Below are 15,632 nucleotides of genomic sequence, written 5' to 3'. Positions count from 1 at the left end.
TACATACATAACTTTTTCCCCAAATGCTAATTCTAAATTTCTTTGCAAGTAAATCAGTCATGTTTTGTCCAATTGGAGTTACAAAAACTCACTTTGGATATTTCTGTTGTTTCTGGATATTTATGTTCTTGTTTATATAATTGGCATAATTGTATGTGTTTAGTCTCTATCCTGGGAGCATTGGAGTTGGTTGCCTTGGTTTGAATCCTGTCTCTCCACTGATAGACTATGATGACTTTGAGCAAATTACTAAACCTTAGTGTCCTAAGGTGAGGATAACCATAGTGCCTATGGCATAAAGATAAGACTTGCCCAGTATGTAGAATGGTACATGGTGATAAATGGCAGCCATTTTCAGCATCAGCATTTTATAAGCCTTTTTCTATGCTGGTAAAAAATGCTCAGAAACATTTTCTGTGGCTGTGTAATATTCTCTCCTGTGGATGTATTATTGTGTTAGTGGTTCCTTCTTATTGGACATTTAGACTGTTTCCAAGTTTTTGCTGTTAGATTTGTCACAGCATTACATGCATGTTCACATGCACACACATTTAATTTTTAAAAAATCAGTATCTATAAAACAGTTATGGGCTAAAACTTCAGGCTTCTAGGATGAGATACTTATGGAACTTTTCAGTTTCATATGGCAACATTCCAGAAAATATAACATGAATTTTTCATTTAGAAAGTTTGAGGCATGGTCTTAATTACTTCTTAAAGAGCACTAAATCCTCTTTGTGTGCTGGAGACTGTGTTACATAAGATATCATAGTTCCTCCTCTAGGAGGCTGGAACTTTTTTTTTTTTTAAAGATTTTATTCACTGGGGCCCCTGGGTGGCTCAGTCGGTTGGCTAAGTACTTGCCGTTGGCTCAGGTTGTGATCTCCAGGTCTTGGGATCGAGCCTTGTCTCAGGCTCCCTGCTCAGCCAGGAGTCTGCTTCTCCCTCTGCTTCTCCCTCTGCTTCTCCCTCTGCTTCTCCCTCTGCCCCTCTGCTCCTGTGCTCTGTGTGCTCATGCACACTCTGTCTCTCCAAATAAATAAAATCTTTTTATTTTCTTGAAAATTTTATTTATTTATTTGAGAGAGAGAGAGAGAGATCATCAGCAGGGGGGATAGGCAGAGAGAGAAGCAGGCTCACTGCTTCCTAGGACCCTGTGATTATGACCTGAGCTAAAGACAGCCACTTAACCAACTGAGCCTGGAGTGCCTGGAGTCTGAAATCTTAAAGATAAGATGTAGAAAAATACAAAGATACAAATCAAAAAGGCTCTTGTGGGAGAACCCTCTAAATGTAGATAGAAGGAGGGAATCTCACCAGTGCTACTCCTGAACCCCACTGGGAAACATGACCCCTCCGGTTGGTGGCTAGGGATTCTGAAAGAGGCTTAAGCAATGTTGGTTTGCTGTTGATTGTCCTGTGACTGTGCTGATATTGATGGTATTCTCCCTCCCACCTTCTCCACTCCCCATCCCAGGTCACCACCTATTTGCACAAGGACTACAACAACCTGTGGATTATTAAGAAACATAATACAAATGCAGGTAATGTGGTAGAGAACTGATGTTTCTTGCATTATTGCTTACTCTGAGCCATTTTTAACATTTCCCATGCCTTCAAATGGTACAGAGATGGGCGTTCCTGAGCATTCTTTGGCAATACCTTCATTGATCTCACTTATCCTTTCAACAGCTATTTATTGAGCACCTACTATGTTCCAAGCACTGTTGTCAACATAGGAGATAAACAGTGAGCAAGACAGATAAGATCTCACTCTTAATAGCTGTCATGTTGAAGCTAGAGAGAAGGGCCAAGGTTCAAACTTAATCCAGACTGGTCACCTGTACATGCTGCCAGGGCCTGGTTGAGTCCCCCAGTTGAGGGTACACAGTGGCTGCTCTCATTTCTAATGAGAGCGCATAGCCTTGCAGACCCCAGCATATAGTACAGCTCAAGTTGTCCTGATGTGATAGAGTATTGGTACCCATTGGTCATCCCAGGACTGGACCAGTCAATTGTAGATTTCGGGGCTTATGGCTGGGCTTGTCTAGCCTGGTACTTGAGCCCTCACTCAACATCTGCTGGTCTGCTCCTGATTGGCCTGGGCAAAGCTGCTCTGAAGCACACTTACTGGGCTCTCAGGACTTTATGACATGGGCTATATCAAGATCTTTCTTTGGTCAGGGAGGTAGCTACCTGCAGGCTGTACCTTCTGCTGCAGCTGAGAAGAGGACAGAGGGCATTTCTTGCTCACCTCTGAGCCCCTGCTGATTGTCCTGTGTCATAGGCATTCAGTAAACCCCACCTGGTTCTCAGCCTATCTTGAATCAGCTGCTCCTGAGCCTTTGCATGGCAGTGGGTAGCTATTCATCTAAATTCACCTTTTTTGTTTCTTTCCCCACCTCTTGTGGCTATGGTCTTGAGACTAGAAATGTACACAACCACTGGCTTTGCCTCCTAATCCTCAGTAATATATGTTAGGACACCATTGGTCAGAGTCTGTTTCTATACCTTTATGATACCAGTATTGATTATTTTATCCAACAGAACAAACATAATGGCCTGTCATAGTGAGGAGTTATGAGACAAGACTTACCTCTAAAGTTATATAGGCATGGACCAAATCTTTGAACACCTTTGATCTGTTATTCAATGTGGCTTCTAGGTTAGGGTGGTTGCATTTCCCCCCAAGGAACTGAGGCTCTGTGTGAAGGAAGAGTGCTACAAGCACTTTGGAAAGTGGGAGCCATATAGACTATAAAGGTTTGTGTTCTTTTGGTAGTTTATATATTTCTAGAAATTTATCCATTTTTCTAGGTTGTCCAATTTATTGGCATATAGTTTTTCATAAGATTCTCTTATGGTTGATTGTATTTATGCAGTTGATTGCTACTTCTCTCTGATTTGTGATTTTATTTATTTAGGTCTTTGTGTTCTTGATGGCTACAAACGCCCCTTTCTGCCACCTCCATGTGAAATGAAACTTCATTTGATTTGTCACCTTGCTGACTAATCTTCAAAGATCTTAAAGTCCACATAGGAATGGTCATTTCTACACTTGAGTTCTCTGATTCTCTTAAGAGCTAGTGATTTGTTCTGGCTCATTTCTCTTTCCTGACCAGAGTGTTAGTGTCTCACTGTTGGGGAGAAGTTTGCAAAGATCCTTTTGTATTCCTGATTTGCTGCCATCTCCTTTTCCATTGTTATTGCCTTGCCAGACCTGATCAACTTGGTTTCTAGATCATGTGGTCCCTTTCTTTGTCACTTCATCATTTTCTTTGCCTCACACTTAGCAAGTTTGTTGCCAGAGACAAGATAATGACTGACCAGAATTTGCAGGGTTTAACATTGGACTCTGAGGACAGCTGGGCATGTGGTCATTTACATGGACTTAATTTTTAGAAGACTGTATTTTTACTACTAAAAGGAAAATCTTATTCTTTGACTTCCTGACTTAACCCTCCTGTGGAGGCTCCTGTGCCTGTCAGATAAAGACCACATTTCCTAGCTTGGCATCCAGTGTCTGGCCCTACTTGTTCATACCTTCATCTATTCCCACGGTCTGTCCTGCCCCACCCACTCATATGAAATCATTTGCCATCAATCGGATGTGTTTTGTTCTTTCATACAACTGTGCCCCATTTGTTGACCTGACAAAACTCTCCCCTCCTTAAAGAGTCTTTTCAGGCATATCTCTGAGACACCCTTCTCTGAGACAATGAGGGGCCTTTCTCTTTGTTTGCCCAGCACTCTGTATGTACCTCTAGTGCCTACAGTATTATATTATAACTTTTTCTCGTAGGCCCTCAATTCATACCTGCCTAATGAGTGAATAATTTCAGATATCAATGCTTGTTTCTTTTTGGCAGATCCCTTGGATCCTTCAATCCCAGTGGAGTTTGTACGACATGGAGACATCGTTCGGCTAGAACACAAAGAGTAAGTAAATTTGCTGTCTGGGATGAGTGAGGGTATGGGTGCCAAAGGTAGGAGTTCTTCTAAGCTGGAAATAAACAAAAGTCAGATTTGAATGAGGCTTTAATAAATAGAACAAGGCTGCTGTGCTAGAATAGGAGATCCATTTTATGAAGTCTGGTGAGATAAGTCAGTTTTGTCTGTCTATTTTGGCTTTGGGGGGCTTTGAACTTTGAAGGTACTGCTCAGTTTTCCTTTCTCTAGAGGAAAAAAAATTTTTGAGTTACCCAAAGCTTCTCAAGCAGCTGCCTTTAGGAAGATATAAAAATCTGTTTCTGAGATTATGGCAAGCTGGTGTATTTAAGTGATGTTTTTACTAAAAATAACAAATAATTCTGGAATAATATGAGAACATCTAAAGCATCAAAGAGCTAACAAGACAGTAGAGAGTTACTAGGCCAAAATTTAAGTGAAGGAGCGGGGGTGGGGTGTGTGTGTGTGAATCCAGAGAAATGAGTAGGATGCTGCAGCGACTTCTGCTTTGATCCCACAATCTTGAGTTTCAGTCTTTGGTTTTGACTGCCCCTTGAGGGAAAGAGTTGTGAATTCAAAGCTCTAGGCATGCCCAAAGTGGTAAATTTATTAAGTGATCCTTCCCCCAAACCTGAAACCCCAAAGGGCTTGATCAGGGGGAGCGGTGTGAGGAGGGGGTATCTCTGGTTCCTGAAAAGTTGTAACTACCAGTTGATCCTCACATGGATTTGTGGCCCAAATTAATTTCATCTGAATGGTCTCAAAATCTTTAGGCCATGAATTTAAATGAACATAATCCTAGCTTGGTAATATCTCCTAGGTGCCTGGCTAAAAGCAAATGTAAATCCTCTTTGGGAAAGACATTGCTATTCATTCCCTCAAGTAGTTTTTCAGTGACAGTGAATAATACATATAAAAGTAACTAAGCATACAAGGAAATAGGGCACCATGTGCAAGAGCAAACAGGAATGATAGATGTCAGAAGCAGCCTTGCAGCCTTTGTGTACTAGAATCATCAAGTATAGTTTTTTTTTTAAAAAATCAGGACATTTCTATTTTTGGAAATTCCCAGAATTTTTATATTGAACACTTACTTCTTATTGTGGGTAAAAGTAAGAACTGTTATAAAACGTACAAAGTAAATAAAAGCCAAAAGAATCCCCCCTTCCCCCATAGATCTCCACTTTGTAAGACTGGTAATGAGGGCAGAAAGAGTTAAACAGGAGGGAGGAGGCTTACATGGCTCAGGCATGTGTAGATTATAAGTCTTAATTTCTTATCCCCAAAGCTGCCTCATGAGTCAGGCAAGCTAAGTGCTTCAAAGCCACCAAATGTGGTAAGTCATCCCCGACTCCTGAAGTTAACCCCTTTCTTGGCATAGTCCAGGACTCCTCCCATCTGTCCCTGCTGCTTTGGCCAATCCTCTGACTCTCTGGATATATTTTGTGAGTAAATAGGCAAGATAATCCTGATACATTTGATTTCATAGTTCAAATTCTAATTTTCTTGCACTAACAGATTACTCTGAACATCCTCAGTAAAAGAGGAGATGTTGCACGTCTCTTTTCTCCAGGATAATGGTGTTTCTCTCTCTCTTTTAACTTCTAGGACTTCTCGGAACCTACACAGTCACTATCATGAGGCCCCCCTGACCCGGAAGCACTATCAGGTCACTGGCTATGGCATAGTAAGTGAGCAACTAGAGAGTGAGCAGGATGTAAAAATATTGTGAGGCCTGGTTCAGAGCCATGTGACAGAAAACATCTTCCTTGGAATTCTGGAATGTTCCTAAGGATGATGGGTTGCATGGAGAATGGGACTCTAGTAACACTGGGAACTTCTTTGCTAGACTTGCTGTGGGAAAAGCAACCTATGAGTCTATTTGTTTCCATCTCTCTCCTTCCATAATAACCATGCCATTTTTATGTTCTGACACTCAATAAATGTCACATATGAATACTATTTGGGTCCCTTTTTAAATCACATTGGACATCGAAGCCATGGACCCGCAAAATGATCGTAGGTGAATATGAAAGTTTATTCTTTGCCAGATCCCAAATCCTTATTGGCTGTTTTTAAGGATTACTTCCCTATTCTGCAGGGGGAGGTTAGCCACATTGCTTTGAGATCTTCTACTACCTTGGGATGATGCAGTTAATAGAAGAAACTCTAGGAGTACTTCTGGCTTGGGGAGTCATTTGGAAACAAAACAACTAGTGGGCAGCTAGACTTTGGACTATCTTACATTCCCTTGCAGGGGTTTTGGTGCATCAGTAAAGCTATGGGCTCCTTAAGGTGGACTTCCCAGCCTTCCTTCTGTTTGCTCATCCCACAGTACTAGAGCGACAGCTCATCTTTTCCTTGTGGGCATCTTCTGAGGAGAATTAGACACAAGTGTGTTAATTTTCAAAATACAATCTCCAAGCCAGACCTTTCTGGCTTAGGTGAGTGAGTGTCCACATGGCCAAGTAATGGGTACAAATGGCCAAAGTCTATTTCTTTTGGCTCAAGGTAATGTCTTGAGTTTGGTTTCAGAGCAGAAACATACGTTTAGGGACGCCTGGGTGGCTCAGTGGTTGAGCGTCTGCCTTTAGCCCAGGGCGTGATCCTGAGTCATGGGATCGAGTCCCACATCAGGTTCCCTGCATGGAGCCTGCTTCTCCCTCTGCCTATGTCTCTGCCGCCTCCCCCACCCCACCCCCCCGTGTCTCTCACTAGTAAATAAATAAAATCTTTAAAAAACAACAACAACAAAACACACACACACACACACAAAACACAAAAAACCCCACATACGTTTAGAATTTAAAGTCCTATGAAGTAAAAAATTGGACTGCAGGCTGCAGGAGTTACAGTACTTTTCTTGGTTGTGATAGTGAGCTCTGGGGGAATGTCCATCACTTGGGATGTTTCTGTTGCCCTCTTGTTCCCTTTCCCATCTCATCCATTGAGGCCCGTTTAGTAACATGGTGGCGTCTGAAAGGGTGGCCATCTCCCTCTCCCCATAGATCTTCTCTAAAGTCCTCTTATTTTCATTCTATTTTTTCCTTGATTTATGTGGCAGAACGGGACAGGAGACTCAAATGATTTCTGGCGGATTGAGGTTATAAACAGAAAATTTGGAAACCGGATCAAGGTGCTGAGAAGTCGAATTCGCCTTATCCATCTGGTCACAGGTTGTGTCCTGGGCTCCTCGGGAAAGGTCCTGCCCAAGTGGTGAGTGTCTGGGGTTTCAGTGTCCCAATTGAGGCTCATGCTTTTCCTTTCATACTACAAGGAGTATACCAGAAGCTTCTATTTCCCAGTTGTCAGTGTACACCTCATGTTTTCATATTTTTAGTGGCAGATGAAGTGAGAAAAAGCATCGGGTGTGTTATAGAGCATAGAACTCCAGAGTTCTTTGGTATTTTATGGCTTCTGATAGTTGAGCAGAATAGTTGTTCATCTGGCTGGACCTTCTAAATACTCTGGGCCTTTCTAAAATAAGAATACTCTTTGCTAGACTCCTCCTAGGATGGTTATGGAATATAAAAGAGTAAAGTTGAAAAAAGCATGGCCTCTGTGTTCTATGAATTTTAAGAGATTCGACATGCAAGTCTCTGGTGAGTTTCACATCTTCTGAGACCTCTGTGACGGCTTTTCACAGGGGCTGGGAACAGTTGGAAGTTACTTGTACCCCATACCTGAAGGAAACCCTCAACTCTATCTGGAATGTGGAGGACCATATCAATCCCAAATGTGAGTGAGATTACTTCCTGGAAACATTTACAAGTAACTCTTGTCTTAGAAAAATCAACTTTCATAGATTCTGTTGCCACTTTATCTCATTGTTGCCATTTCCTGCCTTTTTTGAACCTCGAGTCTTCCTAAGTGTGTCTCAATAGGTGGCTCCTTTTCCTTCCCATCCATGTAAACTTCCCATCCTCCTTAAACTACCCCTGAAGTGACCAGTGACCTTGCTGTGGGCCAGAGCTAATCTCTTCTCATTTCCCTTGCCTCTGGCTGGATTTGACACTTTTCCCTGCTGCCTGTGGTGCCTGTTGCTCTGTCTCATCTCCTTCTGGGCTTTTCTGTACCATGCACCGTGGACACCTCCCACCCTCAAGGCTTAGAGCAGGCTAGTGCTCTCCCTTTACACCCCTGTGTAGGGCTCTCCCCTCCCCACAACCAGCCCACACTTTTACAGAAAGCCCTGGCCCTTGATCTGAGCCCCACATCTATACTCCCAGGCTCCGATTTGACCTCTCTACATCAGTGTCATCTTCAACTCTGTAGTCTTTAGATTCACCATTTGTCCTCCTCAACCACCCCTTTCCAGCTACTGCTTCATTTCCTTTCTCCGTGCTTCCCAGCTTATTCTTCTTACTACCTAATTTAACCAACCAGCTAATTAATTAACTAATTAAACCACTCTTTAGTGGGTCCAGTGGGAAGCCTCGGGGCCCCAGGGAACACTAGTGAATGAGGTGGACTTGGTCCCTGTCCTCACAGACCAGCCTAGCAGGGAGAGCAGCATTTGAGCCTGTTCCACACTGAAGGATGATGGTGCCAAGAGCAGTGGCAGCACTGAGGACAGGGTTCATCTCCTGCTGCCTTTGTATCTCTCCAAATGCCTGATAAGTGATTTGCACAAACTGAAGGGATAATCGAGGATTGGACCAGGCTTTCTTCTGTCTCCTCAGCACTTTTCTCTACTTGTAAGCCAGTGCATCAGGAAATCTATACTCGGACTCCCAGGTGCAGTCTTGGTACTATGGACAGCTGTGAGAATGTGCATGTCACTGAGGTTTTCTTCTCTGTCGTTTCTTTGTCTAGTGCCAAACATCAGCTTGGATGTGCTACAGCCCACTTTTCCTGAAATCTTGCTGGAATCCCACATGGTGATGATCCGGGTACTGTGGCCCCCTCTTATTTGAAGGCTTCTCCATGAGCTCTTGGCCATCCACAAATTTGCATCATAGATCAATAGCCATGGTATAGATCCACTGTCCCCTGGTGGAGGACTTTGAAAGGGCCTTCACTCCTGGATTACTGGGTCTTCAAAGGCATTTCCTTTATCACAGAATGGTCGTGGTGATGATGATGACAATGACGATGGTAATGATGGTGATGACAGCAGATACCAATGCACACTAATGTAGCTCTTATGTGTCAGATGCCTCTAAGCACTGTACTGTACTATTTTTTTGTACTGTACTATTATTCCATAGTTATCACTATTCTACGGAGACTATTGTCCCTACTTTCGAGATGAGGGAATCAAGGCACAGAGAGGTTAAAGAATTTGCCCAGGGTCACAGAACTAAATGAAAGAGGTGGATCCAGGCTTCAAAGCCAGGCTGGCAGGCTTTCAGAGTCAGTGCTGGTTACCTCTATACTCTTCCGCTTTGTCTTTTTTTTTTTAAGATTTTATTTTTTTGAGAGAGAGAGTGTGTGAGCAAGAAAGAGAACATAAGTGGAGGGAGGCAGAGGGAGAAACAGACTCTCTCCGCTGAGCAGGGATCCTGATGTGGGGCTGGATCCCAGGACCCCAGGATCAATGACCTGAGCCAAGGGCAGACACTTAACTGGCTGAGCCACCCAGGTGCCCCTACATTCTTCTGCTTCTAAGTGATTCTCAAATCTGTTCAAATGGCAGAGTCCCTGAAAACCAGAGTGCTCTTGGTTGAAGATCTTGAGAAATTGATAGTTCATTCCATTATATGAAACTAGAATGAATTAAGATGAATAGCTGATCTGAGCATGTTGTTTGTCTATAGCAGAAAGTGCCCACTCATGTTCCTAGACACGGGAACTGTTTAGGAGCATGGTTGAGTCTTTTGCAGTTTTTGTAAGACTCATTGTTTGTACTCTCCATCATTAGTCTCTCACAGCAGTCCTAGCCTCAAAGGTGTAAAAAACAATTGAGAGAGATTTTTTTTTTAATTTTAAGATTTTATTTATTTATTCATGAGAGACATAGAGAGAGAGGCAGAGACACAGGCAGAGGGAGAAGCAGGCTCCATGCAGGAAGCCCGATGTGGAACTTGATCCCGGGTCTCCAGGATCACGCCCTGGACTGAAGGCATCACTAAACCGCTGAGCCCCTGGGGCTGCCCGAGAGAGATTTTTAAATTGAGAAAGTTCTACCACTAGCTTAATGTCTCCCCTGTTCAGTAGAGAAACCCTTTGCTTTTCCTCTGGTTTATGGAAAGCTAATGTCCTGCAGGAACGATGTTTAAGAATCCCTATATCTCTAGCCAGGTATGTGATTATCACTCCACCTACAGTGTCACAGGGAGGTGTGTGATTATCACTCCACCCACAGTGTCACAGGGAGGTGTAGTGGTTATTTTCCCCTGCTGAGTTGCTGTCAAGTGGACTTTCCTGGAAGTGATTATGTAAGCAGTACTCAGTAAATATAGTTGACTTATTTCACCAGATTAGATTTTAAAAATTCAAATTTTATGTCCTTTCTGTACATTTAGAGGTGATGACTTGACATTAAGTGATCTCCAGGTCACTTCTTCTCTGACTCCCTGCTTGTAACTGTCACTGTGGCCTGATGACATAGCTATTTGAATTCGTGCCTGTCAGTCAAAATATCATTCTGTGTCTTGGGTAGAATTTTAAGACTTAAGTCTAAATAGCCTCGTTTTTTTCTTTCATTATCTAAGAGGTAGAGCCATAGAGTAAAAGTGCATCAGGGAACTTTCTTATTTAACCAATATAGAGTCAGGGAAGAGTGATCAAAATAGTCCAGACGACAGAAACTGCATGGGATAGGGCTCTTCTGCCCACTGAATGGAGGGTCTGAATTCTGTGCAGAAAAGGCTGCCTTGTCTCCTGAGGTCAGCTGGAACGAGCCCACTTTAGATTTTAAGCATAGAGAATTATGTATAAATGCATAGGCTTGTAATGGGTATATACTTTTCCTTCCTTGCATTTCTTGGATTAGTAAAGGCGCTGGATTTCTGAGATTAATGCAATCAACAAGATGCCTCTGGTTGTTTATAACTCTGGCTGGAATCCCCGAGCCCGGGACTGAACTACACTGGTTTGAAGGAATTGATTTTCCTTAGCAGCTCCTCTGGGGCCCAGGATGATTCATTCTTCGTTCTGAGGCCCTTCATTAGAGAAGCCCTGACCCAACTCATAGCACCTTACTCCTGTTCTTGGGAAGTGCCTTCTCAATGTGTTCTGATAATCAGGATGACACCAGTCTTGGAGCTTAGTATCCAGGGTCCTGATCTTTTCCTTCTGATTTTTGAAAAGCCCTGATTTTGGCATAGAGAGGCAGATTGTTGGACAGTCTTGGTTACTGGATTAAATGGGCTGAGTCTGGGTCCTTCAGGCTAAAGTGTGCATTTTGAATGGGGATAATATCACCCCCAGGGGGTAAAATAGATTCTTGGAGGGCAAAAAACTCTTAACTTTATAATGTATGAGGCATCCGTAGTCATCCAGTATGTAAACACATTTACAATATAGCTGTGGTGGTAAAATGTCATGGGAGGCATTTAGGAAAAAAATGTCTAAGAAGTCCCAAGAGGAACAAGAAAAAAAAAAAAAAAGCTGAGAAACACTAGACTAAAGTAACTTTTTCCAAGTCCAGGAGCTCATCAGAGTGTCTGGCTTTGTGTTTGAAACTGGCTTTCAACCACAAGTCGGAGGGCACAAGTCATCCTGATTTTGTATCTCCCACTAGTCCTCTTGAAACCTTCTCCTAGGTCTGGAAGATGAGTGTATGTCATTCTTCTTTCTCTCAAGCGTAGTGGGTCTGAATGGACTGTCTGTGGTGGCAGTGGAAGGTTGTGTGTTGGGAGAAGTAGGCAGTTGTAAGCAGGTGATCAGTGACTGAGAACAAGCACCAGATTCTTCTCTGCAAGAGACATGGAGATTTCTCCTGACAGCTGGCTATATGTGAGAATATACATACTCCACATTTCTGGCACCCCTCTAGATCTCTGCCTTGACTAGCTGCTTTTCTGCCGTTTTCCTGCAGGGGAACAATGGTCTCAAACCCAAGGACAATGAGTTCACGTCCAAACCCTGGCACTGGCCTATCAACTATCAGGTAGGGCTTGAGGCTGGAGCTGCTCCCAGGAAACAGGGCCAAAAAAGAGACCATTGAGACTTGGTGGGGGTAAGGTGGGGTGACTGGGCAAGGCCTTGCCTGGCATGAGATGGCCGGAGACAGGGCTCTGTTCTCTGTCCTGATTTCAACCCGGCCTTCCCAGAGAGCTCACATAGAATCGGCACTTTCTGAGCCTTCTGCCCAGGCCCCCTATCTGTGGAAGGTAACTGGTCTTCCTCCCTGCCGAAGCACCCATGGCTGGGATACACTGGGCCCTGGATCAGCAGGGTGTCCTTTGCCCTGCAGGGCCTGCGTTTCTCAGGGATCAATGATACAGACTTCCGCGTGTATCTGCTTGGCAACCCGGTGAGTACCCTGCACACTCCCTGCGTGGGCCCTTAGCCTGGACCCTTGGGGGGCTCTCCTCTCACCCACCCGTTCTCCTTCCCATGCAGGTGATTTGGTGGCTGAATCTGTTGAGCATTGCCCTCTACCTCCTCTTGGGCAGCATCATTGCTGTAGCTGTGCAAAGAGGGACCCACCTGCCTGCGGAGGTTGAAGGTTAGTCCCTTGGGCTCTCCCTCCCCTGACCTAGCAGCTGGCCCAAACCTGCACTGCCGATGGGCCATTCTGCCCTCATCCCTCACTTTTTTCCTTCTCCTTTGCTTTTTAAAGCTCAGTCACCACAGCCCAGGACTATGTTAAACACTCCATCCTTCCAGCACCCCCGTAGAATAGACCATTCTTAATTCCCATTTTATGACTTAGGAGGCAAAGGCACAAAGAGAAGAGACTTGTCCCAGGATATATATTAGTAAGTTTAGAGCTGAGGTTCGAGCAGTCTGACTACAGAGCCCTCACTTTTTAGCCTCTATGTCCTGTAGAGAGCTGCCCACCTTTCCTTCTCTGTCCCTCCCTGCTCCATGGCCCTGTCCTCCAGTGGGGAAGGGACCACAGCCCCTGAGACATTCCCACAGGCTCTTTTTACCCTGTGTAGCTCCTGTGTGAACAGCGACAGCCCTAGACCCCCTTTCTGCCCTCCATCCTCATCTCTGACTTCACCTTTGCCCCGTCTGGCACTGCAAAAATCTATGTGGCAGCAAAGATGTGGGACATGGCAGTGGGGTGGGAGCAGCTGGCTGTGAGGCGTGCAGCATCTTGGTTTCTTTAGAGGCTGGACTGCCTCCTGCTGCTGTTTGGTGCACCTGCACAGGTGCTGAGACCTCTCTCAACAGGTGGTGATCAGAGCTCTTGAGGGCCAGCTGCTTATGTCTTCCAGCTGCTGTAAGCTTGCTTAGCAGCTTGCTTAGCGTGCTCCAGATGAGGGAAGGCAGGCTCAGTAAGGCGACATGGCTTAGTCTAGTCACACAGCAAGGAAGGGCAGAGCTGGACAAAAGCCTGGGGTCTCTGCCCCTCCCTGGCTGCTGACTAAGCTGCGCTGCTTGGGGCCCAGGGCTGTCCCAGGTCCTGCTGCAAGGAGGCGGTCAGCTCCTGCTCGGCTGGATGCTCCATTACTTCCCATTCTTCCTGATGGGCCGGATCCTCTACTTCCACCACTACTTCCCAGCCATGCTCTTCTCCAGCATGTTGACAGGTGAGCGCGGCCTACCGGGATTGGGTAGAAGAGTGGGGGAGCAGCACTGAGGGGGAGTCTCTGCTTCCTGACCTCGGGTGGCTCTTTTGTGTTATATCCTGGGAAGTCATCTTCTATTAGGCCAATGCTAGGTCTCTTTCTTCTTTCTCCTAGGAATTCTGTGGGATACTCTCCTGCGGCTCTGTGCCTGGAGTCTGGCCTCTTCTTTCCTGGCCAGGGGTGTATATATGGTGGGAATCCTGAGCCTGCTCCTGGGAACTGCCTACAGGTGAATATCCCTTACCCCGGGCATTGCTGCCCCCCTGCTCCTGGCCCACAATTCTGATTTCTGTGCCTTTGATGCATTTTAGAATCCCCTGGGGAGCTTTGAAAGCACACTGGTGTCTGGGGCCCATCCCCAGAGGCTCTGATTCAACTGAGCCAGTTTTCAGAGCTCCCCAGGTAACCCAAATGCATAGTAGGAAAGGAGAAACCTGGGACTAACTGTGCATCCTTCCTTATTGCCAGCGGGTCCCAGCTTTTGTACCACCCTCGCACACTGGCTGCCTCTCTTTAGTTCCCGTGGCTCCCCACTGCATAGCCCTGGAGGGGGTGGGGTGAGGGAGAGAGTGGGGAGAGGGGTGTGGGGTGTGGCTCAGAATAACCCAGAGAAGGAGGGTGTTGTTTGGCAAGCCTCACTACCCGCCTCCCCTTCCTGCCAGCCTCACAGATCCCCTATTGAGAGTCACTGGCCTTTAGGGGCCAGGGAGGCAGCATTAAAGTGTGTACAGGAAATGGTGGGCCTGTGACCTGAGGGCACATGCACATTTTAACAAGTACTCTGAGCCAAACAGCTACCACCAGACCCCGGGACTGGTCTCTCCCCTGGGCCTCCTGGGAAGAGCCCTTTCCTTCATTGTTATTAAGATAGCATCTGCCAAGCTCCCAGACTAGTGTGCCCACATGGTGAACTCAGACACTGTGACGAGAAAGAGTGGGCCTTGTAGGTGGAGAAGAGCTGATAAGCTCCAGCAGGGGGTGTGAAATTTCAAAGATCTGTGGGGCCCCTTGCCCCTGCCCAGCACTGGATGCCAACTGCCTCCCTCTGGATTCTCTCTTACAGCTTCTACCTCTTCCACCCTCTGGCTTATGGGATGGTTGGTCCCCTTGCCCAGGACCCCGGAAGTCCCATGGCAGGACTAAGGTGGCTTGAATCATGGGACTTTTGAGGCTCCTGCAAGGACTCCAGCCTGAGTCCTGGAACGTTCTGGGGACAGCCAGCTGTGCAGCCAGGATCTGGACCTCCCAGCTGTGGGCAAAGCTGCCCGAGGAGCCCGAGGAATTCTGCTACCCGCCAGGACCAAGCTCTGCGAGCCTCCCCGGAATTTAACCCAACACTAGGGAGACCCACAGCTCTGTCTGCAGAGATTCCACCACTGGGAATGGCTTGGCAACAGAGGACAACATCTCTCAGGCCCATTTCCCTGAGTGTGCAACCTAAGGAAGGATGAATGTGAGAGAGAATGGGTGTGAGTGTGTGGGAGTGTGAGACTTCATTTGCCCATATACCTGTGGACAGCTGACTGTCAAAAACTCTGAGAAATAGACCAGGGCTACCATAGTATTTTCTGGTATTTCTTTCACACTGGATTTGGTTTGAAAGCAAGAGCTATCAAAAATTCTCTGACCTCCAAGAAGGCTGAGCTCACTGGCCCCACTTTGGGATATCACCAAGGGCAGAGCAGATGGGGGCCATCAGATCTGTGCCACCCTTCTCCCCACGAACACACCCATACCACTGAGTGCCCCTGAGCAGGAGGGCCAGCCTCCCAGCTGCTTCCCTGGGTAGCAGCTGCTGGGAAGTCTCTGGCAGCAGGTGGCTGTGCTTCCTGCCTGTAGTGTGCACAGAGGACTGGGCTCTGGAGCCAGTGGCCAGGAACTTACCAGCCCTTGGTTCCTTGATCTCTGAGAAAGTCACATGGTGACTGGTGGGAGGAATGGCGTCCTATCCTTGGCTGCTCTGTGTCCCCAGGCCCTACTTGCCAGATGTGGTTT

General features: G+C 45.9%; 1 protein-coding gene across 1 annotated transcript in view; it reads left to right on the top strand.

The window, feature by feature from the left end:
- The window catches only part of POMT2 (protein O-mannosyltransferase 2), a 41,586-nt gene extending 26,385 nt beyond the window's left edge, over window positions 1-15,201 (top strand). The window contains exons 10-21 of the mRNA XM_025442443.3: window positions 1,478-1,544; window positions 3,870-3,939; window positions 5,557-5,635; window positions 7,013-7,164; window positions 7,595-7,686; window positions 8,764-8,840; window positions 11,933-12,004; window positions 12,311-12,370; window positions 12,460-12,565; window positions 13,458-13,598; window positions 13,752-13,866; window positions 14,701-15,201. Coding sequence (XP_025298228.2) covers window positions 1,478-1,544; window positions 3,870-3,939; window positions 5,557-5,635; window positions 7,013-7,164; window positions 7,595-7,686; window positions 8,764-8,840; window positions 11,933-12,004; window positions 12,311-12,370; window positions 12,460-12,565; window positions 13,458-13,598; window positions 13,752-13,866; window positions 14,701-14,806 — 1,137 coding nt within the window. The 3' untranslated portion in view covers window positions 14,807-15,201. The remainder of the gene's footprint in view (window positions 1-1,477; window positions 1,545-3,869; window positions 3,940-5,556; window positions 5,636-7,012; window positions 7,165-7,594; window positions 7,687-8,763; window positions 8,841-11,932; window positions 12,005-12,310; window positions 12,371-12,459; window positions 12,566-13,457; window positions 13,599-13,751; window positions 13,867-14,700) is intronic.
- The last annotated feature ends 431 nt before the right edge of the window (window positions 15,202-15,632 follow it).

The sequence above is a fragment of the Canis lupus genome, chromosome 8, assembly GCF_003254725.2.
Source record: "Canis lupus dingo isolate Sandy chromosome 8, ASM325472v2, whole genome shotgun sequence".
In the NCBI taxonomy this organism is placed as follows: Eukaryota; Metazoa; Chordata; class Mammalia; order Carnivora; family Canidae; genus Canis; species Canis lupus.
Note: the sequence above shows the minus strand (reverse complement) of the source record. Positions and strands in the feature narration are given on the sequence as shown.